General features: G+C 41.3%; 1 protein-coding gene across 1 annotated transcript in view; it reads right to left on the reverse strand.

Moving 5' to 3' along the window:
* Positions 1 to 21,036, reverse strand: part of syne1b (spectrin repeat containing, nuclear envelope 1b) — a 70,541-nt gene extending 49,505 nt beyond the window's left edge. Inside the window, 37 exon segments of the mRNA XM_056393714.1 lie at positions 39 to 162; positions 317 to 504; positions 707 to 805; positions 889 to 1,116; positions 1,762 to 1,912; positions 2,175 to 2,335; positions 2,437 to 2,577; positions 3,848 to 4,024; positions 4,127 to 4,294; positions 4,492 to 4,656; positions 4,837 to 4,945; positions 5,429 to 5,637; positions 6,002 to 6,160; positions 6,505 to 6,639; positions 6,971 to 7,135; positions 7,222 to 7,380; positions 7,545 to 7,712; positions 8,190 to 8,333; positions 8,672 to 8,824; positions 8,922 to 9,086; positions 9,267 to 9,469; positions 9,812 to 9,832; positions 9,949 to 10,045; positions 10,145 to 10,313; positions 10,423 to 10,535; positions 10,638 to 10,802; positions 11,292 to 11,429; positions 11,544 to 11,651; positions 11,932 to 11,964; positions 12,658 to 12,767; positions 13,488 to 13,684; positions 13,894 to 14,072; positions 14,376 to 14,468; positions 15,398 to 15,481; positions 16,779 to 16,874; positions 19,382 to 19,443; positions 20,536 to 21,036. Of these exon segments, the coding sequence (XP_056249689.1) occupies positions 39 to 162; positions 317 to 504; positions 707 to 805; positions 889 to 1,116; positions 1,762 to 1,912; positions 2,175 to 2,335; positions 2,437 to 2,577; positions 3,848 to 4,024; positions 4,127 to 4,294; positions 4,492 to 4,656; positions 4,837 to 4,945; positions 5,429 to 5,637; positions 6,002 to 6,160; positions 6,505 to 6,639; positions 6,971 to 7,135; positions 7,222 to 7,380; positions 7,545 to 7,712; positions 8,190 to 8,333; positions 8,672 to 8,824; positions 8,922 to 9,086; positions 9,267 to 9,469; positions 9,812 to 9,832; positions 9,949 to 10,045; positions 10,145 to 10,313; positions 10,423 to 10,535; positions 10,638 to 10,802; positions 11,292 to 11,429; positions 11,544 to 11,651; positions 11,932 to 11,964; positions 12,658 to 12,767; positions 13,488 to 13,684; positions 13,894 to 14,072; positions 14,376 to 14,468; positions 15,398 to 15,481; positions 16,779 to 16,874; positions 19,382 to 19,443; positions 20,536 to 20,611 (5,112 nt within the window). The 5' untranslated portion in view covers positions 20,612 to 21,036.
* Positions 21,037 to 26,502: the final 5,466 nt, after the last annotated feature.

The following is a 26,502-nucleotide window of genomic DNA, read 5'->3' on the forward strand; positions in this document are numbered from 1 at the left end:
TGGTTTTAGATGCGTTTAGTAGAAGAAATGATTTGTACCTGCAAATCTTGTAGCTCTGTGCGGAGTTTGGCTTTATCAGCTGACAGACACTGACTCTCCAGTTTGGATGCAGATTCACTCCTCTCCAGGCAGGAAACAAAGTTTGAACGCTGTTTCTCATACCTGAAACACATCAATAGAAACACTGGTATCTCAAAGAGTAACAATCTGATTTATGTTTCCATTTTCACAGTCAAAGTGGAGGGTACATTCATTATTCATTATTCTTATGCTATTAAAATCCTGGGATGTGTCCTGTCTGTTCAACAGCTCTTACTTTTGCCAAAGAGAAAGCAGGTTCTCCAAAGTGCTCTGCTTGTCCTTTGCCTCCTGTATGTTTTGGTCATAGCTGGAGTTCAGCTCTGTCACAGTCCTCTCGGCTTGCTCTTTGTCACTGAGTCTGCGAGCACCAGCTGACAGAGACAGTAAGGTTCCCTTCAGCCTTTCAAGACCCTGACAGACGTCCTGGGGAACATTAATCGTAAAGGACAGTGACCTACACAGCATGACCTGAGAGCTGGAAGACTTGCACAGAAAGGATCAACAGGCACTGCTTTGCACTTCAATTTCAAGTACCATTGATACGATTTTTTTTTTTTAAATCAAAGCAGCAAAGAAAATAATTGCTCAGTACGAAGCGCAGAGACAAGAAGAGACAACTGAATACCATGTGGTTCTGAAGAGCTTTGTAGGTCTCTGATGAGGAGGTGCAGGATTTAATAGGATGTTCCAGTTTCATATGTAGCTCGTCGAGAGATGCTTGCACCTAGGAGACAATAAAGATCACAAATGTATGATCATATCTTTCCTGATTACCGTACTGTATCATCATAACTCAGCTTTACTTACTGTCTCGAGGCTTGTTTTAAACTTCTGCTGGTGAGAGGAGCTTTCCTCCAGCTGTCCATCAAGCTGCTGTACACTCTCCCTCAGCTCCTCCCAGTACCTGCCGATTTGGGTCAGACGAGCCTTAATGCGAGCTGCCTCCCCCGAAGACACAAACTGGGCCAGCGCCTGGGAATCTGCCTCCAGCTGAGAAAGGACCTCGGCTCGCCCTTGAAGCTCTGTACCAACAGTCTGGACATGCACATATGGATGAAAAACAATTAACAAAACAAGCCTGAGATAATCACCCAGTGTTTTATAACTGTCCAGTGTAGGTGAAACACTAATGAATTGTGGTGCCTGTAACAGCCTTGTAGGCTGCTGTCGAAAAACGTGGCGCCTACATTACTCACAGTGCAACTCAACTGCTGACAGTTCAATTCAGAGATTCTAGCCACTAATCATAAGAAGAGATGAGTTTTCCTTTAATGTCACCATTCAGCAGATGCCATTTAAATCACTACAACAACAAATTAAAACACATTCATGGTGTATGTTTAACTGAACAAAGCTTTCGTACAGCTTTCTGAAAACACGTCCAAATAACACGGCGGGCTGTGAGCACTGAAACTGCTATGTCTAAGAAAAAGAAAAACAGACAGTTCCTCATCTCCTTGTGTTGATGATAGAGGTTTAAAGCAGGTGTCGGAAAAACAGACAGTGTGTCAGCGCTTGGGCAGAGAAGGCCTGTGTCTTGCCCAACACCAATTGCTCCTTAAGAAGGCCTTATTGATTTTAACGGTAGTGTAGAGTGGTTTTTGCGGTTGATGCTTCCTGGGAAAAGATTACTGTTCGGACATAAGAGGGTTGTGAGCTTCACAGTACACAGCACTTTACCTTTACTGTGTTGATCTGTTGCTCAAGATTCAAGGTAGAAGATTTCAGTACATCCAGCTGCTTTTCCTTCTCAGATATCCACAAGGAAAAGGTTTCAAAACCGGCTCCGAACTGGTCCCACTGAGTTTTCATTTCCTCCAGAGTCTTGACACTGGAGCACAAGAGGAGACATTTTAAATTGGCAAAGTAATAGCTGCAAATAAACCTCAGCATTTCACTACATCTGTGTCCTTGAGATCGTGAAATTCATCGCACAAAAATATTCTGAACTGACTCAAATATTCCCGTGTTACTTTGTACATGTCCCTTTGATATCTACTTAGGCAAAAACCATTAAGTATGTGCAAATACTGTCTGATGTCTCCTCAAACATTATTTAGCACAAGAAAATATAATCTAAACCATCATCTTACTCTTTTTTGAGCCCAGCCTCCACTGTGTCCACTTGCTCACTGAGGGAACGAGCTTGCTGTAAAAGCAGAGTCTTGTTTTTGGGACCGAGCTGAATTTCTGTCGCTCTCTTCAGCAACGTGTTCATATGTGAGGCCTCTGCTTCACACTGCTTCAACAACACCTGTTTACAAAATAAAGAATATTGGTAATACTCTCCATCTAGCTATAATAAATACCATTAGTTAAACGTCAAGATTAAAGCACAGGATATGTGTCGCTTACTCTAGCCTGGTCAAGCTCAACAGCCAGGCTCTCTGGACTGCTGAAGTTCAGGTCTCTCTCCATTGTGGAGCGGGCCTTGTTGACAAACTCATGCACTGCTTCCTGCTGGCTGTCAAACTCCTGCCAGGCTGCCAGTGTGACCTAAATGGATGACAATGTTTAGATCAGTGATGTCGAAAGGAAAATCAATTTCATTTATACAGCACTTCCCATTCTCAGTAGTCCTTGAATTCAGTATAAAGGTCACAGTGAGAAAAGAATTATAACCTAATGGCAGGAATCCCAGATCAACATCACGACCAGAAGAGCACACTGACACACGACTGTGCTAACAAACCATTATGTCTATAGATGACACTTCTGTCTTTGGCTTTATCATCAGGGGGGATGAGTCAGCATACTGACAGAAGTAGCACAGCGAATATTCTGCAAGCACTTCACCCTACTGGATATCAGCAATTCTGCTAATGAAAGAGCTGGGAACATGAAGTTCATTGGTGTGCACCTTACTGAGGATCTCATACCTAGATCTTTAATGCATCCTCGATGGCACAGAAAAGCCCAACACGGTGTTCATGTCAAGACTCCCACCCCCACCCTTCTATAAAAGCACCACCAAGAGCATGACTCACTGCATCACTATCTTCTAAAGGGGCTGTGTTGCCTCAGAAAGCAGGTCCCTCCAGCAGAAAACATCAATCAGACCTCTCTTTCCTCTATTCAGGACATTTTCCACAAATGCTGCATCTGCACTGCATTAACAGGAAGCCCTCTCCTCTTTGCCCTGACCAGGCTCTTTTCTGTCCACAAAATGTTTGTTTCCCTTTAATTTACTTAACTTGGCTTCATTATTCATTTATTTACAAGGGACAACACACACTAATTAACATCAATATGATGTAATTGTGTCAGAGATGGCCAAAAGGCGCAGTCCCTGGGAACGTTGATGTTACACATTAAAAGATACAAGCAAGACAGAGACATAGTAAAAACCATTACACAGCAGATACTGAACATAAAAGCACATATACACACAAAGACTAAACATCAAGAACTTCAAAACTAGAGACGGCGTTCTACAGCAGAGGTGAAATACACACAGTTTCAGCTAATGTCAGAACAAAATCTTCCACTTTATTGACATAACAGTACCCTCGAGAGAATGGAGCAATTAATGACCACATTCAATTACTAAATTGATCACGAGTGTGTCAGGATTCATCTCAGAGTCTGTCAGTGATTGGCTGATCAATAACAACGACAGTCTGAAGCTGCAGCAAAACCGACCTTCCTTCTTTGTAACTTTACTGTTGCATGTTATTAATCAGAGTGACAGTGCTTTAATCCAATGTGAAACGATTTGTACTAGCACAAGTTTCCTGAATCACTACAAATTCATAACACTGCTCACCTCAAGGCTCTGCTCCTGTGAATCCATATTCTGCTCCATTTTGCTGAGTGTGTTCTCCAGACTCTGCAGGTCCTGCTGCAGAGTTTCTCCCAGACCTTCCTCGGCCTGGAGCTGCTGACCTCTGGTGATCAGCTGCTGGACGTCCTTCCTCTTAAGCTTCAGGCGTTTCAGCAGTTGCTGTGGAAAGGGGGGAAAATTAAGGATTAACTTAATTTTAAATTAATCCTTAAAACCAAACTCTTAAAATAACAAAATCGGATTATTTTTTGTGCACAGTACCTGGTGAACAAGTAGCAGCTGTTGAGCTTCTCTGACAGTTGGACAGTCCAGTATTTTGGTGACCTCAGCTTGCGCCTCTTTCTGCCCGTGAACAAGATCATCCAGAGTCGTTTGTACTTCTTCCCTGAACTGCACACAGTCCCCCACAGCCAGCACCATCTTCTCAGCCTGGAGGATAAAAATACAGTGCAACAACAAAAATGATGAGCTGATGAAGGGGTGTGAATGTTCAGTTTAGTACAAATATGTTTGCTATTTTTGTATAAGGTACTTCTACAAACTACATACTGTAGATTTTAAGGAGGGGGATATTTTGTCAGGATTGTGTCTGGCACCTTAATAAAACAAGTGGAAGTTTCACCTACCTCTAAGAGCGAAGCAAGAAGACCCTTAAAATCAGTAGAGAGCTTGCTCAGTGCACTTCCTTGCCTCTGGGCATCGCTGTCAGCGCAGATTTCAATCATTCCGGCCATGCGGGCCTTCAGCCAGCCAAGATTCCCCTCCTGTAGCTCTGCATCATTCCTGAGCTCCTGCACACAACAACAGAGTGTGATACACGCCGTGTGGTGAGACGAGTCATCAGACGCAAAGCGTTTTTGTTGTCTCATCTCCTCAGCGGTGACACTGACACGACAGTAGCACATCACAAGTGTCATATCGTAGAGGAGGCGAGGAGGCGACTGTGGAGGGTATGTATGGGACAAACTCACCATGATGGTAGCCTTCACCTGGCTGTATTTTCTGGGATCGTTGGCTCGGTTTCTCAGCAGCCTCAGTTGGCTTTCTTTAGATATGAGCCAGCAGGAGAATTCAGCGTACCTGTTTCACACCATGAATAAAAGATTTTCACTTCAAACTCAGAGGGATGTCAGGAATAAATGACACTAGTGCTTTAATTTAATGTAAGTCAAAAATGTAATCAAACTTCAGGGCTAAATTGGATACGTATAAACCCAACTGTCTGGATCAGTTCGTGTGTTCTACTTCATGGTCAGCAGTGTGTGGAAGAGCAACATCTTTACAGTAATGAGACACATTTTGCATTTTGTAATCTATTAAAGAAATCTGCAAGGAAAACTTTCGACTCACCACAACTATCGCTCTGTATCTCAAGTGAAGGGAAGAATTTTAACGTGATTACTTTGGGTATGTAATGAATGCACAACACTGCGTGGGAATGCATAACACATTCTTCTGCTGCTGCAACGATTCTACAACAGTAGACCTTCAGTTAAACTCTATCCTTCTGCTGTATGAACGGTGCAAACACTGCAGCACTGTAGCTTCTTCAGATTACTGCACCTTGTGTTGTACTCCTTCCATTTATCCGGGTGCTGTAATATCTTCTGATGGGTGTTCTCAATTTCCTCTTGGACCTCAGAGAAGTCCTTTCTTGCTACTTCCAGGGTCTGGTGAGCAGGGTCACCCTCAGGGAGTTTTTGACAAAGTTCCTCCATCAGCTGCAGCCTTTTCTCACAGATGGACTGAGGGCCCTTTTCCCTAAAGAAGGCCTAACATAAAGACAGCTATTTAAATTGGTTCAGTTGTGGTGAACACCATGACCACAGCATATCATTGGTTTTAGTTCAGTTACAGAAAAAAAATGTTCCAGAGCTTTACATTCAGTGAAATGCGACAGTCTTAGATTTTATGGCAATAAAATATTACATTTTGAAGCTGAATTTGTAAAACCTGGAAGAGATAAAAAGCTGCTGGAGAACAGTATTTACTAGACACTGGAAGAGCCTCGGTTCTTTTAGATCAAGTTCATCAAAATCTTCCCAAGCTGCTACAGAGCAGTGAATTTGCATCGAATTATTTCACACTGAGCTAATCAATACATGAAACTCGGCCAGCCAGCCGCTCCACGCTCACCCTGTGCTCCTTGATGAGCCTCTCGCTCCCCATGCTAGCCAGGTGGCGGTTCTCCCTGGTCACCTCTGCCTGGCACTCCTGCAGCGACAACATCAGCTTGCTCCTCTCCAACTCCACTTTCAGGTGCAAGAGGTGAAAAGGGGCGTCTGTCTGGATATCCTGGAAGAGACAAAATACAACTAGCTCAACCTACTTGCACCAAACTAAACATCATGTTAATTTTGCTTGTTCTAGTTCACGTCTGTAAAGGTGGAGTAATTCAAACAAAGTAAAGATTTTTCATCAGTTTGTGTTTGTGGGATTTGTGAAAAAATATATTGATATTTGACATCAAATCAATGCAAAGTCAAGACTGTGACCATTAGTCATTTGACCCATATGTATTTATCACACCTGTGCACTGTTGACAAAGTGATTTCACCACTGTGCAGATTGACGTGACTTTAGCCACCAGCGTGCAAAGTTGTAGTGCAGTTTTTACTGTCACTGTTCATGACACCAACCTTCCAGTGTTTGTGCAGCTTCCTGACTGTTTCCTGCAGCGACTGCTGCTCCTGCTCCGGCAAAATGTCTGTCAGCTCATCACAAGCCTTGAGGAATGTATTCAAAACTCGCTGGTCCAGCTGACCAAAGAATTCCTGAAAAAAAATATCAAGTCCTCATCGTGTCTCACACTCTGTACAGGACAGGTCATGAATATTTTACATGCACTTTACTTATTCTGTTGTTTAACTGTGTATTCCAAGAAGCACCTGCTCCATGCTGCACGTTATGTATGGTACTGGCACCTCAGAGTGTAGGTTGATATAAAGTTTTGAGTGTCTCATCTGTACACTTTATGCATGCTTACACAAAACAAAACTGTGACGAGACCATGATGGTTGAGTGCACTGGTCTATGGATTACAGTGTAACATGGTTACTGCAGGGTACACTTAAGAGACTGGGAAAAAAAGACCCATTTTCTTACTGTGTGTTTCTTGAGCAGCTCCTCTGGGTTGCCTCTCTCTGTCAGACAGTGCTGTGCCATTTTAAGAACCTTCTCCAGCTCCACCCGTGACTCATCAAACCTCTTCATGAGGCTGCTGTTCGCCTCCACGTGCTTCCGCCACTCAGTAGATTCTTTAATCATTGTCTAAACACACAAACATGTAACAGTAATATTTTTTTAAACGCTTAAACACAAGGTTGCATAAGAGTGAAACAGGCCTTGAGTTTTACCTGTGAGGACGCCTGCAGGTCTCCGACTCTTTTCTGCAGAAGACTCATGTCCATGTGCTGCAGGGTTTTACTGCTGTTCATTATTTTCTGGATAGTCTGGTGGTTTCTCTCTATCACTGTCAGACACTTCTTACAGCTGTGTGTGAAGGTCGCCAGCTCCTGCAGTATTCAGTGACAAGCAGGGTTTTAGCCCTTTGTTCATATTCTGAGGCTTTTACTTATCAGTCCAAAACATGTTTCTCTTGGCAGTCAGCTTTATCTTTATCCATGTATCTGAAAGTCATTCAGTAAAACTGGCACCATAATGCTCTTATATTAGTTACCTGGCATCTCTGTTTAAAGTCTACTGGTCCCTCAGAGTCTGTGGTGCTGGTGATATGACTGGCCTTCTCCAGAGCCTGGTAAAAGCCTGTAATGTTCTTCTCCATTTCTTCCAGTGGAGGTAATAGAGATTGAGATTCCCTCAGCAGAGGCAAACTTCTCTCTCTCACCTGATTGGAAGACAGCATGCTGGTTATATATATATACTGTAATTTTATTTTGAATTACGAAGGAGATATGTTGTTTTGATCAATAACATCAAATAGTAATTTTGGATAATTAACTACATTTTACATATCCTTAAAACAATCATTTGCGTATAATTTGCATAAAGTGATAAATTATGATGCAGCAAATTATAAAAAGCAGAATAATCTGCTGTATTTCTGGTTAATATTCAGGTAAATTATTTTGTGGTTGCTACAACGTGAACATTTTTTTTTGTATTAATAAGTACGCATCCCCTCTTAGATCAGGCTGATGACTGTGATAAAAAATATTAAATACTGGCACCAAATATCTGTTACAGTAGTTTCAATACCCGTAGGTATCAGTATCAGCTGTGACAATGCCACGCCACTTTAAAACACACATTTAAAGACAGGTTAAACAATCGAATGAGATACTGTATAAAGACATGCACACACCTTGCTCAGCTGTTCTTTGATTGAGGCCATCACAGCCATCATCTGTGAGACCTCTTCCTGCGGCGTGTCTTTGGTCAACAGCTGAGCCGTCCGACTCGCTGCCTTACAGGCTGCTTCCATAGCTGGCACTTTGTGCTTGACCTCCTACAGGAAGTTGGGATATACAAATAAAGTATATTGTAAGCTGTACAAGGAGGTGTATCTGTTGTTTAAGACTACCCCCGCTCATTTGAATGGGGCTGACAAAATAATCAGAATACCTGTCAACATAGCAAAATGCAGTTCAACATCGCCACAAACTGCAGCCCCCAGAATGATCACACAGCTGAATCAACAGCTCTTCAACACAGTTTCAACAAAAACTAAACATTAAAATCTTCATGGAGGGAGGATTTACTGCAGGATTATTGTATCAGACTGCACTAGCTTTAGCCAAGTGTTCCTAGCAAACTGACAACTGAGCACATGTATCGATCGTTTACCTCAACATCTTGAACAAAGGCTCTGACGTTCAGGAAAGACACTTGGACAGGAGCAGTCATCTTTTCATTGGTTGCATCCATGAACATCTTTAAGGTATTAATACCATCTTGGTAGTCTTGCCTCAACTTATCCACCTCATCTGCTCTTGCATACTGCAGGTCAAACAGAGGAAAACAGATGGATGAATTTGATATTCTTAAATAATTCAGCTGTAACATTTTTTCATGTTACATTTGTTGTTGCATTTACATGTTTGACTTTGACGAACAGCTCCCTCCATCTCCCGTTCAGTAGAAGCAGCTGCTGCTTCAGATCTCGTGAGACTGTTTCATCACAAGTCTCAATGAGGAAGTTCCCAGCATCGTTCATGTCCATGTGCTGCTGGATCCAGTGAGAGAGGTTTCTGAAGAAATCCTAAAAGAAGAGAAGAAAACAAAGAACATACCTGTGTAAATGCACATCGTCCAGCCGATTAGAGCTGTGTCAATTGTGGCTATGGTAGAAACATTCGACTCACAGGTTAGGAGCAAAAATAAATGCTGTACATTAGAAATAACACTGTTCATCATCAGTAGCTTCAGTGACTCTACTTACACGTTTGGCATTTTCTGACTGGTTGAGCATCTGCTCAGCGTCCTCCAGCCAGGCCTGCAAACCTGCCACTGTGCTACTGTACTTTTCCCAGTTGGAGATCACCTCCTCCAGCATGCTGCGAACACTCCGCACCTCCAGAGCCAGATTCTTCCACTGAGCCGTGGCATCACTGAGGAATTTACTTACCCCTTCCGCTTCATCGACTGCAAATCAAATAAGGAGCTAGTTCAGTTTAGTTAAACCCTAACCGATATGGGTTTCAGGTATACAAAAAAAAAAGAATTTCATTATGTCTGCTGATCATTAAGCCATTCAGGTGATCCTACAGTGTGTTAGGTCGAGAACGATCATGCTAAAGTAGCTTTTCAACTACTGTTAGATTACCGTTACTTTTTCATGCTTAATGCAATACTATGCTTTTTCTGTTCTGAGGGTTAAAAGTATGTTAGAAAAGAAAAGCGCAGCCCCACATTTACAGAAAGAAATGGCTCAGGAGACAGGCAAAGTTCAGGTTTTGAAGATTGTCAGACTGTTTTTGGACTTACCTCTGTTACAGGTCTTAGACCCTATAACATGAAATCGATAATAAAACCATTTACTTTGAGCCCAAATAAACATTTATATACATGTATAATGTATGTAAACAATAGACAACTTGCACTTAAACAGAAAAGAGTCTTACTTGAACTATCAGACTTTACATAAACCTCTGCAGCTTGCTGGAGGGCTGTGAAGATTATCTCATACTGCTCAAAGAACTTGTGGCCTTCAATGAAAGTCTGGAACGAAAAGGCAGACAAAAGTAATGATATTAAATAGTTTGATAGACACTGTGCAATACTCACTCTCCTACTACAGTGCCAATTATTTCAACTTACAAGGTAGCTTTGTAAGAGGAGCTCAACTGAGTCCCGCCGGCCATACTTAATGATCCAGGACTTGAGCTTTGATTCAGCCAACACAAGAAATGCCATCAGCCGATACTTTATCTCCCAGAATTCCAGTTTAATCAAGTGAGCATATGATGATGTAGACACAAAATTAAACCTGCAAATTAAACAAATAAGATAATTATTCCAAATGTTTAAATATAAGCTATTTTTTTAGGCATAAACCAGTACATACAATTAGATCTTAAGACAGTGAGTAGTCTTACCGTTCGGCCATGTCTTGCAGCTGTTCAGGTGGGACAGGCACCCCATTCACTGATCTGTCCTTGTGGATCTGGTGGAAGGTTTGCCTGTGCGATTCCAAGTTTTTTAATACTTCCTGCAAAATTGAAATGTTCATGTTCACACTGGCTTCCCTTTATATTGTACTTGTATAACAATGTTAACAGCATGAAGGGGGTACCCTGCATGGCTACGTTACCTTATGCTGTTCTAGTTTTCTGTGAAGAACATTGGCTGTCTCGTCATGAGCATGTTGGATGGGTATGTCTTCTCTCAGAGCCATCTCTGCCCTGTGAAGCCAGGCTCCAATCACTCCAAGAGGACCAGGCAGAGACTTGTCCAGATGGATATGCCAGTCCAGCAGCTGCAATTGACATCCATTAAAAAAAACCACTCTGCCAAAGCAAGATCCCACCATTGAGGAGGCTGTACTGATCAAAACACTTCCACATGTTCACAAGCAATCAGGCCACAAAAGAGATTTTATGCCGGTCCAGACGAGCTGTGGATGTGGACTGCCCAGAGAACAAAACCTCCTCTGTTCCCGCCCGCTCCTCTCTGAAGAAACTCTCATTCAAACACTTGCACTCCACTGAACTTTCACTGGCAGTGGATAAAAAGAAGAACCCGAGTCGTGTTTCTCTCCTCACAACAGATTTCAGTGCAGCAAAGCAATTTTTTTAGCAAAGAAAAGCACAATGACAAATAAAAAAAAGAAAAAAAAAAAAGATATATTATTAATACTCAGGTTTTGTTTAATTTAGGGAATGATTAACTATCATAATTAATTCTGTTTTCTTTGTGGCTTGGTTATAAATTGTTTATGTTGTGCGGAAGTACGCAGCACAATTACCCTGGCAGATACACGGTCCCAGGCCTGTTTGACTAGAGCTTGGTCCACGGACAGCTTGCCATCCCTGTGGACTGGCTGCAGCAGCGGATCCGTCTGCTTCTTCTTCATTTCGTACTGTACACGGAAGCTCTTAAACGCCTGCAGAACCAAAAATAGTAAAAGTAGATACACATGTGGTTAGAGTTGATAAATGTCTTTGTCAAAGCAGAATGTTACATAACGGTGCACTTTGTCTTTTCCGGCCTGACTCACCTGATATTTGTCAGTGAGGTTTCCCTCTGCTCCCTGGGCCCGCAGCACATCTCTCTCCAGCTGGTCTAAAAACACCTTCAGCTCTCTCAGCATCTTCCGCTCCTCTCTCTGGGACAATTAGAGAGTCACAGGAACAAACTTATTTGAATCCCTTCTTCTTTTTCTTTTTTTTTTTTTATTTCAAATCAGCATGCCGATATATCGTGAGACTCACACCAAGCTGGCATTCCAGAAACACACAGTTAAAGATTAGAAAGAAAGATGTTAACAGATTAAACAACCTCTATATTTTAGCACCGATTAGTTCTACAAGTTGAGGAAGACGTAAAGGCGTATGGACATTAAAAGTATCTTCTTTGATTAGGTCTGTTAATTTCGTCAAACATACCTCAAGCATTTGCTCTATATCTTGGGGACCAAACTATCCAGGGAAGCGGCAAGGCACACAAAGAAATTCAAACACACACCAAAAGGCATTAGAATAGCAAGGAAAAAAAGAAAAGAAGCTGAGAAGGATGAATGCAGGCGGGATTTCACTTCAAACAAAAAGCATGCAGCACTATGACCTGATCTCTCACCTGAAGTATTGGCACTGACAGTGCAAAAGTTGGAATTGAGCCAAGAAGCAGCTTAATGTGCGTAAAAAAACAAAACAAAACAAAACAAAAAAAAAACAAGTAGATGGAGAAATGAAATGAAAGTCTGTGATGACGGGAAAACATAATCCTGATGATTATATTACTGCTGTGTTCATGCTATGATTACTTTAATTTCATCAGAGATTTATGTGATAACAGTGATGAGCATGACGAATTGCAGGCATGGTCTTACAACAGTTAAGCGCAGCAGGAGTTAAGCATTTCTCATTAAGCATATTCTGTTGTTATGATCTCTGCATCTGGTTATTCTCTGTGAATGATGATACACTAGCTGATTTTAGGGGAAAATGGGGATGGCAAAAACACATACAACTTTTAAAATAATAACATATGAATAAAATATCACTCCTATTACAGTATCTAGTGGTAAGACAGAGGTGTTTTTTCCCAAAAGTGACCCAACGTATCAGAGCCTTATGTGCAATTTATCTATAATATAAGTTTTGAACGGGTACCTCATCCTGCTGTCCATCAGTCTCGGAGTGGTGGGGGTTTGGATAGTGCTTGAGGAACTGAGCCACATATGTCATGATGGATTTCTCATCTGGCTTGTCTACATCAACATCTACACAACAACACAAACATTATGTGATGCAACAAATGAAATTCACCACTGAAAATTAACTGATCTGAATATAGAAAGCAAAATGTATTTCAGGCCTCCAAAAATCATATATAATATTTAACTTTAAACATGACCTCAGACCTCATAGAAATAAAAGGCAGATATGACAGAGCAGTTTCATGTGGCATTAAGTTCATGTGACATATTAAAAAAAAAAAACTTTTGTCCTTATGAGGATAAATCCCCCCAGGCTGGACAGCTAATTATACATGTCTACTTTCGTCTCCATCCCGGAACTTATGTTTCTAGAAATCATTTCAGTGCAGCTCTTTGTGCAATAAAGCATCATGACTCTGCTAGAGAAGACAGGACTGCAGAGCCACTGCAGGACTGCTTCACTTCCACAGAATAGAATCAGACACATATATAAACAGAATTTTAATCCTCTGGAGGGTGTCACTGATCTTTTCAGCAGACGTTTTGTCAAAATGCTCAGGCAGCACGGACTGAAGGGCTAAAACTATTTACTTTCAGTGAAAAACAAGTAGAATCTACTCAATACCGTATATTTGCTGCCGTTATGTCTAAAACGCTGCCAAGCTCTGAATGGCAACACAAAAGCTTAGAAAGACTCGTCCGCACTGAATTCAGTGCTATTCTGCCTGAATGTTGTGCGTCGCTGAAATATTAAATGCAAGCAGCAGGGGAGGTCAAGGGCACCTTCTGGATCCAGCAGACGGGGAATGCCCAGTTCATTTTCAGCAAGTGAGAAGGCCTCCTCCAAATTTTCCCTGTTGCTTCTCCTGCGCACAGCCTCCATGTCCACCAGGTCTGGCCTGATGGCGTGCACCACAGACTGGAATGCAACACCATCTCGCCAGCTGGGACCAAAGTCCTTCACCTCAATTCCATGATGCCTGAAAAGCACATGCATAGACATTTTTGTTTTGCAAGACTCGCATAAACATCTATATATGCAGAAACACCCAAAATATGTCATGTAAAATTGTCAGTTGCCTTTTAGGGGCTAGTCATTCTCTGTATCATATGTACATATAAGTATCTACACCAATATCCTTAAACATTTGCAACACCAAGCCAAAAAGGGAATTTGAAAGTGTCATACTTTGCAGCAGTGCACTGCACCCATCTGAGCAGGGCCTTCTTGGCATTGCCCTGAAATTTGTTGACCACTTTCCTCTTCATGGGTGGGCTTCCTGTTTCAGAGCTGGCTATACTCTCCACAGAAGAGTTGCTGTTGGAAAGCGCCTGGAGGGCTGGCAGGTTGCTGGTTAACTCCTCAATCTAATTGAGAAACAAGAACAAAAGGAGAAGAAAGGGTTGCTCTGTGGCCATGGCAACGTGAAAAGAAAATGGAAATATTTTGTTGCATCCATCTCCATCTGCGTTTTCTAGCATAAACCATCCACTGACGTCTGCTTTAGGCAATGTAAAGTTTTAACAGGACAAAGACTGACACTGGGTTAAAAGGTTGACCCAAAAATATTTGGTCGGGGAGTTTCTGATGTGCAGGGTTTTTTCTAGGACATCAACTCATCTTGGAGTGAGCATGGTTATTAAACTCAGGGACATCAGAGGAAGTATTACCTGGAAGTAGAGGATAACGGTCCATATCAACCCAAGGACAATTGATGGTCGTCCATCTGCGATGTCAGTGGCATGAATGTTAACAAGCTTGATCTGAAACAAAAGCCAAGCAGAGGATTATTCCGGAATATAAGTCACAGCCAGACAGTTTGGAAGTAAGAATCTTCTGCATTTCCACCCACAAAAGCCCCATGAGTTTAATATCAACCAAAACAATGCTGCATTTGCTCTACGTCATCAAAGACAAGTCTTTGATGCAGGTAAGTATTATAATCATGGAGCATCTGTATAGCCAAACCAGGACGGCAGAAACAGCCACGGTGAAAAGTGAACCAGAAGGAAAAAAAGAAAAGAGAGGAAGAGTGTGTTCAACTAGGCGTTAAAGGAAAAGCAAATGAGCCACAGCACTGCAAACCTTGCAGCCCCAATTTGCCATGTTTACATCTCTTTACATTTGAGCAGCTCAGAATTGCAGGGAGCCAGACACATCAGAAACCGTTCTAGTCCAAATGCATTAATATGCATGTCCGTGGAAAAGCGTAATGACTACATTTATAAAAAAAAACTGAATGTCTGTATCCAAGCTCAGTACACATCGTGCATCAAATGAAAAGAATGCATACAGTACATGATCACACAGGGCGTTTAATGGCGACTGACCGGAGATCCTCGATACACAGACTGAAGGCACACATGATGGGAGAGAGATCACAACAATGTAAGTCTCAGTCCTCATGGAGCCCAGACGAAAGTGGGACACGGGCCTCATAGAGCCAAGGGATTTAGAGATGGGTTATGTAATCAAGAAGTCCTGTTTCTAGCTGCTGCTTCTCTCAACGTTTCACATGCTGTGCAGACAGGTCCCCCCCTAATGTGCACTAACAAACATCTAATTAACAGCTTTTTCTTAGTCATACCCTTGACTTCTTTAAGATATGCCTTCCTTTTTACTAGTATATTTAGTTGTGGAAAAATTACTTTATATCTTAAAGATTAAATATTTGCTATGACTGAATGCTTACCTTCCTGCCCTCAAGGAATTTGAGTGCGGTGCCGATGTTGGAAACCCAGTGAATCCTCTTCAGCTGGCGGCCTTGCTCACAGGGCTTAAGACAGACAAGTCAGACAGAAAGTGAAAATCAAGCTTGCCAAGGAAGCAATATCATATTAAAGCTTGGGATATTAACTGCAGATGGCCATTTTGTCTACTGTACCAACCAACCTCTATAGCGGTAGCAAAGCTTAAAAGCCAGCTCATTTGTCACTAGTTGCTTGGTAGGATAGTGAAAGTGGTCTGGGTGTGTTTTTTCTTACATAAATTAACTGGTGAGTGCCAAAGCTGCTTTAAGAGAAAAAGTATAATCCTGAGATCTGTCCATGTTAAAACTCTGGCTGACATAAACCAGCAGGGGTGTGCGTCTGAAAGCACTAAGTGAGTGCATCAGGCAGCGTTCACCAGTGCGAGTGACTCATTAGCCAGGTAACAGCTTTGCAGATGACATGGCAGTTTGTATCAAGATAGGTCTAATTACTAAATACCAATCAGAGTCAAGGCCAGTGTGTGTGTGTGTGTGTGTGTGTGTGTGTGTGTGTGTGTGTGTGTGTGTGTGTGTGTGTGTGTGTGTGTGTTGTGTGTCGGGGAGAGAGAGTGAAAGAAGAAGACTGTTGTGCTAACATGTTCTCACAGCAGGGAGCCTCAGATCTGAATTATGGCCTAGTAATTTATGTGCAGTGAGCCAACACTAAATGTGAACAACATTTTTATCCGAACCTTGGATTTTTTGTAAAATGCATATGCTGTATACTGCACATCCACGCTGATTCAATTCTCTTGCCACTGTCAAAGTTGAGCCTCAAAATAAATTGTAGCTCAACCAACACAGGATTTTTGAGGCTGATATTGATGTTGATCAGATAAGGATATACAGTAAATGGGCCAATATTGAATGTTTTGCTTTGCTGTAATACAATGTATTTAAAATATATTCAACTGTTTCAAAGACCAATCAACGGTCTGGTTACAGATCTCTGAACTGCCGCTCACATTTCTAATACAATGAATTAAACAACACTGCAACAACAACAGCAACTTTGACAGAGCTTTAGTTTTTAACAAATGTAAATCGAATACAAATGTAACAGAAGCACTTGAATTTGTATGCAGATTCCTAGTTTTAAATCATGTAATGTAGGGAATCAACATATGTAAGTACAAGTTGATTTGTTGTGGTGTGAAAGTGAAAAGATGTGCCTTGATTTACATGTCCATTCAGAAGGGAATGATTTAAATCAACACTAAAAATCAGCATCAAATAAAAAAAAGTGATCTTAAAGGTGTGAATCAGGCCCAGCATATCTACACAATCCATGTTTAAATCCTGTGTTAAAATAAGTACTACTTACTAGTCTCTGGCCAGACAGCACTTCCAACAGAGCCAAGAGCTTCACCCCATCTTTGATGTCCTCAAAAAGGTCGTTAACCTCTAGTGGTGGTTTATGCTGGAGGGGAGAGGACAGAGCTTTGAAATGCAGAAACAGCATCATGAAAATTTGTTGTAATTATAAATGTGTCAGTCTGTAGAAGCCATGCATTTACAGAACCAGTATCAATGCATTGTTAATCCTTTAGTGTGAAAGGATATTGGTATTCTAACCCATTAGTAGGGATGAGGAGAAACCAAATGCTGTTTTGTGAGAAACAGGCTTGTTGGCAACAACCACAGAGCCTCCCTGCAGCTGAAAAGATGCTGCCTTTTCCTCAGCAGTGGCTTGGTGCCCAGTCCTGAGGCGATGGTATTCATTTAACCCTAACTGGATACTGTCTCCTGATATCATATCCGCACATTTACGGGGCTGCACAATCTCCAAGTTGAGTGACAGCGCTGCAGCCCACTGTGTTATACAAGCAGTACTGTATGAGTGAACGAAACAGATGTGTATTTATTCGACAGAGTGAAGCTTTAATTAAAAGGAAAAGGTCGCGAAGGGAATTCTTTATTTGGCACTGTATACAGGCCATTTCACAACTCAACATATTCCATGACAGGATGCAGTTGGCTGCCTATTTGGGGCAGAGCAGTGTGAAGAGGCAAGCGTCTGTCCTGTAATTCCATAGAAGGCCCATTACTGTTGTATGATTACACACAGCTATGGCTTAAGAGTTATGCATTACATAAACTATTTGACTAGAAGAATCTACAACTACTTTATTCATATCAATCAGATTATTAAAAAAAAAAAGAAGAAGAAAGAGTTATCTGATTTTCCAATGATACTGCTAATATGCACCGTGACACAAAAATAGCCTCTGAAATTTGAAAATCACTCCCACCCTGGAAAACAGTCACATGAGTCTTCCCATCAGTGGAAAAACTCTGAAAATCACTGGAAAGGTGCTTAGTAATGCAAAATCAGAGGAAATGGAAACAAAGGCTGAAGGGAAAGTGTGACAACTGGAGGAAGTCCAAACTTAGATAAAACACACTTTCACCCTTAAAAAAGGAGTTTCCTTCAAACCAATATTCATCATTTATAAACAGCCACAAAACTATTGCAAATCACTGCGGGAAACATTTTGTGCACAAGAAAAGTACCGTAAATATCCCTAAATAAGCCAATCACTGTCTGCAGTGTAAACGTGACAGAGCTCTTTCATGATGTGGCTTATGCTACATTAGTCCTATTGGTATGCACAGTGAGTGAGCTCGGGCGCAGTGCATGAATAATGAAGAATAGACCAACAGAGCGACTCTACGTTGGCCCACCACATAACTGAGATTCTTCCAAAGTTTTAGAAGCCATGCTTTGAACTATTGTGGGCAGATCAAGCTCAACAAAAGACCCCTCTAAACCAGATCTCTTTGCCAGGTTCCAGGCTTAAACCCTGAATCTGTGTCTGATTAGCTGCACACTCTGCTGTGTCATCTGTGATTCTACTTGCATAAAGTTTACCATATTCTGAATTTTTAACAATTTTCTGTGAAGTGTTTTTGTCCGTTTCTGATGTTTTACAGCTCTAAGGTTCATCTTAATGCTGTGTGCATAATCTAATAAAGCCTCTGTTATTTTAGGGTCACAGTGTGATGTATTACAGCATGTGAGCGAGTGTTATTGTTGTTCACTCGGTGCTTTGTAATTTACATGCATGGACCTATGAAGCAGACGACTGCCTGCAGGGAACTGTCCTCACCCTCTTGCTCTCCATCTGCACACTGCATCACTGTCCCTGCCAATCCTGTCTACAAATACACACACTCACACACACGCACACGCATACAGTACATGAATAACCAAACACCCACGCACATACCTACAGTCATACACAGGCCGACAAACACAAAGACCTAACACACAATAAGTATATACACCCCACACAGCATCTTCTGAAGAACTCCATTAAGCCCTCCATATGTCCACACAAACACACTCCACTAGTGGCACAGAAGCTCGTCTAAGTATAAATGCCCCTAGTGAGATTCTCTAGAACAGAACTGCAAAGATGCCTCTGAGCTCCATCATGTCTATGTCATCTTTGCAGCACAGCAACAAGCAGCAGTCTCTGCCATGACCTTTTCATAGGTACTATACAGAGGGTGTGTTCCTTCCCCATCATAACATCCAGGAAACTATCATTATAAACAAAACCTGCTCCATCAAACATGATTTGATTTTGAAGGCTAAGATAAATGATTTTATTACATGCAGTTAACTGGATAAATTCAATCATCTTGTGCAGTGTTATTAGATGCTATTACTGTTGCATTGCAACGCTCGTCTTGCAGTCAGTCACTGACCAAAGCTGCATAATCATGATGAGCAATAAAACATCACTAGTGTCTCTGATGAAAAAGGTCAACATAGCATAGCTCCCAACTTACTTGTAATGTAATTGCTTTGACTGTTTGTTTAACGTGAGCCTGATGCGCTCGTAAAAGCCCCTGTGAGTGATGAACAATCATCGTGTGGTGTGTAAGCAGTGGAGAGCATGGATGGAAATTCACACTTACCTTTGCTAAATGAGAATTGATCCATTTTGTGAAGGTTCTCTTCTGCACTGCCTCTTGTTCATCTGAAAGCAAACGGCACACAGCGCATGTCAATACATGATAGACGCCACATGCTCTGACTGTTGACTGTCGAGTCTAAGCCTCACACTTGAGACTGAGGGAGCTGGTGATATTGATAGAGGACACACAAATCGGGTGACTGGAACAGATGCGATAGGACTAGGTGATCAGAGATTCAAGATGTTTTTTTGCAAATGAGTTAACTGATTCTACATATGGACATGACACCACAGAAACATAAAACGCATCAAATATTATACATATATATCTATAACTCTTGTCAGTTATAGGCTCTGTAGGACTCCCACCGCCATAATCCTACTTTATCCAACCTCACACTACATAATTTCACACTGCCACTGGGATGTTGAGTAAGAAGTATGACTCCTGCAATGGTTAGATTTATGCAATGTCATTAACACAAGCTTGCCAGTGTTTGTATGATAGATCCTCCAATCAAAAAGAGGTCATATGAGGAGATTAGAGACTGAGTGGGGAGGAGAATTCAGCCAACACATCTCGCAAGCCCCTCTGTGTTCAGTAATAACATGCGTGATTGTTCAGGTCACCCTCAGACTCTTTTGTGGCCTATTAATATATTCAGCCACAAAGCCTCATGCATTATGCAACACGTATAACAAAACAACTGATTTCTTTGCTGTAGTGATGCTGTTGTCGCGACTGAATTCTAACACCCTGTCACGCATGCCGGTAGGCTGGTGCTGCACAGTGCACAGAGTGGCCATTTTTAAACATCCACCCATAGAGATATAGATAGTGGTCACGTGTTTAAAGAAGCTATGAGAACGCTATACAGGGAGCAAAGACATCAAGTTAACCCACAGGCAAATGCTTCATCACTGATGCACAGGGGATGCCCACTGAAGCATAGCACACACATGCAGACTCACACATGCACACAAGCACAAATACACACACATGCAGCACACATACACAGCTGTGTTTGTGCAGCATCATAACTAGTTCACATAGCAGGGATTCACCTACTAACCATTAGCATATGTTATGTCCTATATTAGCTACATAGGACCACACATAGGATGAGAGATGAAGGGTGCTGCTGCCCTACTTACCACGAAGATACTGAAAAAATCCAGTCACCAGGTTTAAAGAAGTCTTCCTGACAGATACATCCTTATAGTGAGCCATTCTAGACCCCACTCTCCGGCTCCTTCCCTTTGCCTTTCATGAGTTCCAGCATACATATACGTATGTGTGAAAATAAGATCCACAGTGGAAAAACTGGGGTGAAAACACACAGCTGTCCTTTCCCTTCTTTTTTTCTCCCAGCAGGAAGCAAAACAGATCTGGCTGCCTGGCTTCCCTGGTGAAAGCAAAAGAGCTGCTGGAGGCTGTGATGAAAACGTCCCCTCCTCCCTGACACTCTAACACACAGACACACTGACACACACGCGCACACAGACACACACTCACACACACACACACACACACGGACGGACGGCAGAGGGGAAAACTCTAATAGATAAGGCGATTTACAATCCCATCCTTCCTTCTTCCTGTGTTTTTCCCACCCAGAGGAGCCATGCCTGTGTGGATGTGCACAGCCCCCGCTGCACTGCCTCGCTGTATCATCGTACCGTCTGAGGCTGGAGAGAGATCAGCTAGATGCATGGCTCCACCAATCAGCTTTTGGGAGGTGGTGATGTCACAGCCTTGGCTGCATTATCCCGATTTAAGCTTGGTTTGTTTGTGTGTGTGTGTGTGTGTGTGTGTGTGTGTGTGTGTGTGTGTGTGTGTGTGTGTGTGTGTGTGTGTGTGTGTGTGTCTATGGATCTGTGTTTGCTCATAAGATTTGTCTAATGTTCTATGAGACTGACACATTTAAAAAGCATCACATTATCACATTGTCTCAGGCAATGATGAAAGAAATATAATAAAGATTTATTTTGTGTTCAATTTTAGCTGTTAAATTAATTTAAGTCCCTGTAGACCTATTAATTAGATAGACTGCTGCACAAAGCTCACCATGGTGCAGCATCTCTTAATAATTAATGCTGAGGCTGATGAATGACATCTACCACCTGCTCTCTCTCTCTCTCTCTCTCTCTCTCTCTCTCAGTGTCAATGCTATTGTGACGACAAAGCAGACACACCCACCCTGGGATTCCCTTTGCATGCACAGCATCATGTAAAAGCTTTAAAGCGTATCCATTTTTGCACCGTAAGAGCTAACAGAACCACTTCAGCTCTGACCAGTCTGCTTTTCTATTGGACTACTACTCTACTCTTCTGAATATAACACACAATAGTGAATAAGTATGGTACATGATAGCTTATCATCTCCTGCAGAAAAATTCCCTTTATTCTTTCAAGACCAGAACGGCATACTAAAAGCTTTTCTGATAAACTAAAAATAGGCCTGAGCTTGTGATTCTATTATTACTGCTCTATAGACTGCAAGTGGAACTGGCCCAGAAAAGCTATTTGGGTGAAAATGGATTTTTTTTTTTTTTTTCCCTTTTACTTTGAAAACAGCAAAAGGTTAGAAGTAGCACCATTAAAATGTTGTTGACAGCTGCATGCACTGAGAACAATGGGCTTTCAGAGATACTGCAATCAGTGCTCAGTCATTTATGACCAGCTGAGCCCTGAACAAAAAAAAAGTTAGATACTCAAACTGGCCTGGAGGACAACTGATAAAAATACAAAATGATAACATTAAGCTTATACTTAATTGTAATTAAAGCATTTTCAAGTGTTTAATGTTGAAGATATTTATTTATCTTTTTAACCCTTTAACGTGCACCCTGTTAGTTACAACATATTTTCGAGTTTTTATTTATATACGATGCACAAACACAATGGCTGAAAAAACAAGGGTTTAATCTACCAAGTACATTTATTAAGTTCATATCGATCCAACCTTTCATGGTACTTAGAGTCCATAAAAGCTCAAATAGTACTGACATCCAAAAAGAGACTAATAGCAAAACAATACTATTTTTTATGCTCAAAATTAAGGAATTAAGGAATTTACTCCTTTTTAAATAAAACTATTTTTAAATTTAACAAAATAAGCCAAAGTTCGGAAATGTTGAATGTTTTCTAAACACAAGCAGCAATACAACAACTAACTGTCCAAACAAAACTGTTTAATACTGGTAAAAGTTTGAGCTTGTGGGTTGATTCTTGACCTTGGAAAAAACAGTTTGACAAACCAATTCCCAATCACAGCATCCCGCTCACTTGTTTCCAAAGCTAAAAAACATCATCCACAGAGGAGGACCACAAGAGGTAGTTGAAAGCTTCAGAAACAAGGAGTAACTTGTAGATCTAAAATTAGGAACTATCTAATTTAAAATGACAGGATTAAAAATCTGACAAAGCATTCAGTGCAAACTTCTGGACAGTTTTTGTAGACTCTGTGCTACAGACTCCAAAGTACTGAGGTTAGATAAGCCACACTTACTGTCATTTTAGGACTGTCAAAAAGAACATATGAGACATAAGAAAGCAAACTTGCAAATGATAACTTGAAGTTTTCCTGATATTCCAGCTGCTCTGCTCTATATCCAACTAGCTCTTAAGGAGCTGTCCAGAGTCCTGAACTCAGTTATATGTTTCACTTTGTCCTATAATAAGATGTTAGGCCTCATTTCTAAGCATCATGTCTGGAGAAAACCAGGCAACTTTCATCACCGGCTCAGTACCATTGTGTGGGGGTGTTTTTCAACAGCAGGGAAAAAAGTTGGAGAGAAGGAAACAGATAGCCTTAATGAAAACCTGGTGCAGAGCGGTCAGGACCTCAGTTTGAGCCATAGGTTCACCTTCCAACCGGACAATGTCCCTGAGCACACAGCCAAGACAACACAGTGACTTAGGGACAACTCTGTGGATGTCCTTGAGTTGCCCAGCCAGAGCTCTGACTTGAACCCCATCCAACATCTCTGGAGAGACCTGAAAATGGCTGTCCACCAACACTCCCCTACCAACCTGACAGAGCTTGAGAGGATCTGCAGAGAAAAACGGCAGAAAATCCCCCCAAAACCAGGTGTGCAAAGCTTGTTGCATCACACCCGAGAATACTTGAGGATGTAATCACTGCCAAAGTTGCTTCAACTAAGTGCTGAGTAAAGGGTCTCAATACTTGTCAATGTGATATTTCAACATTTCCTTTGTAAAAATTTCTAAAGTTCTGTTTTGGCATTATGGGGTACTGAGTGTAGATTAATGACACAAACATATCTAAAAGTGAAAAAAGTGAAGGGGAATTCTTTCTGAATACACTGCATACTAACTGACAAGCATGATATCCTTATGTAAACCAGCTGACCATCACTGAGTCATTATGTCTTGGTCAACTGACTTAATTAATCCTGATGTATTACTAGCAGCTAAGTGGCAATTAAAAGTGGATATCCCCAGCAACAAACACCACACAGTGCATCAAACCACTAACGCATCTGCAATTCACGTGAGTAATGGAGTACTTAAGGTGATCTTAGGACAGATGATACCTTTGGCAATACTGTACTGTGGGTGCTTGGCTTCATTCGCCTGTGTTGGTCATCTGGGACCACTGTAAAAGCCCACTCACTCTGTTGTTTTTCCATTTAGTCGACAGCACTACTTTAGCTACGACAGGCCAACAACAATTAGACCGGACAAGAAAAGATTCTGTGGCTGGACTCGAGCCAGTCCACTCCGAGATACAGGAATTATTACTTAGTGAATGGTTTCCTGATCTTCAAGACAACATGACAGAATTGTAACCTATTGTTCAAAAACAAAGAGAACAAATGAACATAGGATCAGAGAACAGATACAGTCTGTACCTTCTGCAGTACTAAGTATTTAAAACAGTCTGCAGCAGCTTGGCTTAGTCTTGAGTGGGAATTAGGCTCTGTGTTCATGAGATCATATCAGTGTGATGGCTGTCTGGGCAGCTGTTACTGACACTGTGGAGTAGAAGCATCTCTCACAGCTGACAACATGCAAGCTTGCCTTTCTTTTATTTGCTTTTACACAAACAGTGATGAAACAGCTCCACCTTCTTGGTGAACACAGATTTCTAGCTTGTGACCTTTTACAGCTAAAAGGTGCAATTTTGTGTTTCTGGCTGCAAGTCCAAAGTAGAGAGGTATTTTCCAGCAAGGATGCCATTCAACATTTACTGGTTCCAGTTTCTAAAATGTGCTTTTTTCTGCTCTTATATCATTTTAAAATGAATATCTTTGTTTTTTGGTCTGTTAGCCAAAAAGACAAAAACAAAACATCAACGATGTGACAGAAAGAATTGTACTGGGCATTTTTTTCACTATTTTGACATTAATTGGTGAATTGAGAAAATAATTGTGTGTTGCAACCCTAATGATTTTCTCCCTCATTCTGTGTGGCATGTGTGGCATGATTACTCATCACAGGAAGCAAATGGGTTTAAAAACTACATAACATTTCACAAATAATTACTGGAAATCAGACAAAAATCTCAAAAGATAATCATTAAAGAAATAGGCCTATATCTTGTCATCATGTGAGATTAGATAGGATTGTGTGTCCTTATTTCCAGGAGGAGATTCATCACAGTTTTGAGACGTCACCGCAAACCTTTCACCAGCTGTGTGCCTTCATATCCTGTTTGACACACAGTCTAAACTAAACCGAAACCCACAAAAGCCAAGTCATAATGAAAGCGACATGCAAGAGACAGTCACGCAACAGACCGACACCAATTGTACCTTGAGGGCATTTAGTGCCACTAAGTGTTACACTATCATCATATGGCCCCGGAACCAGACAGATAAACTACGACTGCAGCATGAGAGCAGCAACAAGTTGCATCAGATACAAATACGAGCTTTTAGTTTCCCAAAGGTAGAACATTCAATAATTTAGGAACTTTCTGTTTTTATACACAGTAAACTAAAACAATCGACACTATTAAGATAATCAGTTAGTTTTCAAATGACTACAGATGTGCTGGTGTCAATAATTCATCCACCCAGATGGACCTTTACTCAAGTGATCGTGCTGTAACCCTCCCTGCAGGATGCTTTTAATGACAGGAAGCTGCAAAAAAAAAAAAAAAAAACCCTGACTACCTTCACCATCTACTGAACACCTAAAACCACTGGTACAAGAATGATTTCCAGATGTGACATGACACCAAATTCCACTTCCTGAAATGAAACACGCAACAGGGGGTGGCACTCAGACTGTGCCATTTGTGCACCGTTCAAGTAGATTTTACCCACAGGTTATCTTAGGTTTTCTGATTTGTTTTTTTAAATAGAGCTGTTTGTGTTTCTTAAATCATCCTAAAAAATTATATTGAAATCTAATTATTCTTTTCAGCAACAGCTAAGAAAAGGTTTAGTTCATGTTTATCACTTACAGCATTAATAAAAGAAAATATCTACTTTGAGTTTATATAGTCCTGCATGTCAGAGCAGGTCTGGGCCAGTATGAGGTGTCAAATTGTGTAAAACAATTAAATAACATCCAAATGACAGGTGTTCTTAGTGATGACAGATTTTGCCCTCATTATGCGTGAATGTGAATGGCAAAAGATGTGCAGCACACCGGAAACCAAGTCTCTCTACAGCAGGAACTGGGCAACACTGGAACAACCACAGACAAATATTTCATAACGGTAGCTATGGTAACAAGCTATAACGTGTAAAATGTCCTGGCACACTGTACATCCAGAAATACATCTCAACTGAGCAGAAGCTGATGCCAGAATCGACCAGACTTGTGAAGCGATGGTAGTGGCCTAATGCCCTTGTAACAGAAGGGGGACACCAACAAAAAGAGACTCTCGCCATCGATCCATTCTCTTACCAAGGGCAGAAAGGGTGTCAGGTTTTAGTGTTGTTCAGAGCATTGTCTGTGCATTCATGAAGCCCCAGTTGTTGTGACTCGATATCTCGTGTCAAGACTCAGAGCAGATTAAATGTTTCAGATGCGTCTTGAACTAAAGGAGCTCACTTTTAACCCCAGACTAAATCTTATGATCAAACAAAGGACAAAAATTTGTATATTCCTTCAAAAAATTATACATACCAGAAAAGTATTGA

This window comes from Seriola aureovittata, chromosome 13, assembly GCF_021018895.1.
Source record: "Seriola aureovittata isolate HTS-2021-v1 ecotype China chromosome 13, ASM2101889v1, whole genome shotgun sequence".
Classification (NCBI taxonomy): Eukaryota; Metazoa; Chordata; class Actinopteri; order Carangiformes; family Carangidae; genus Seriola; species Seriola aureovittata.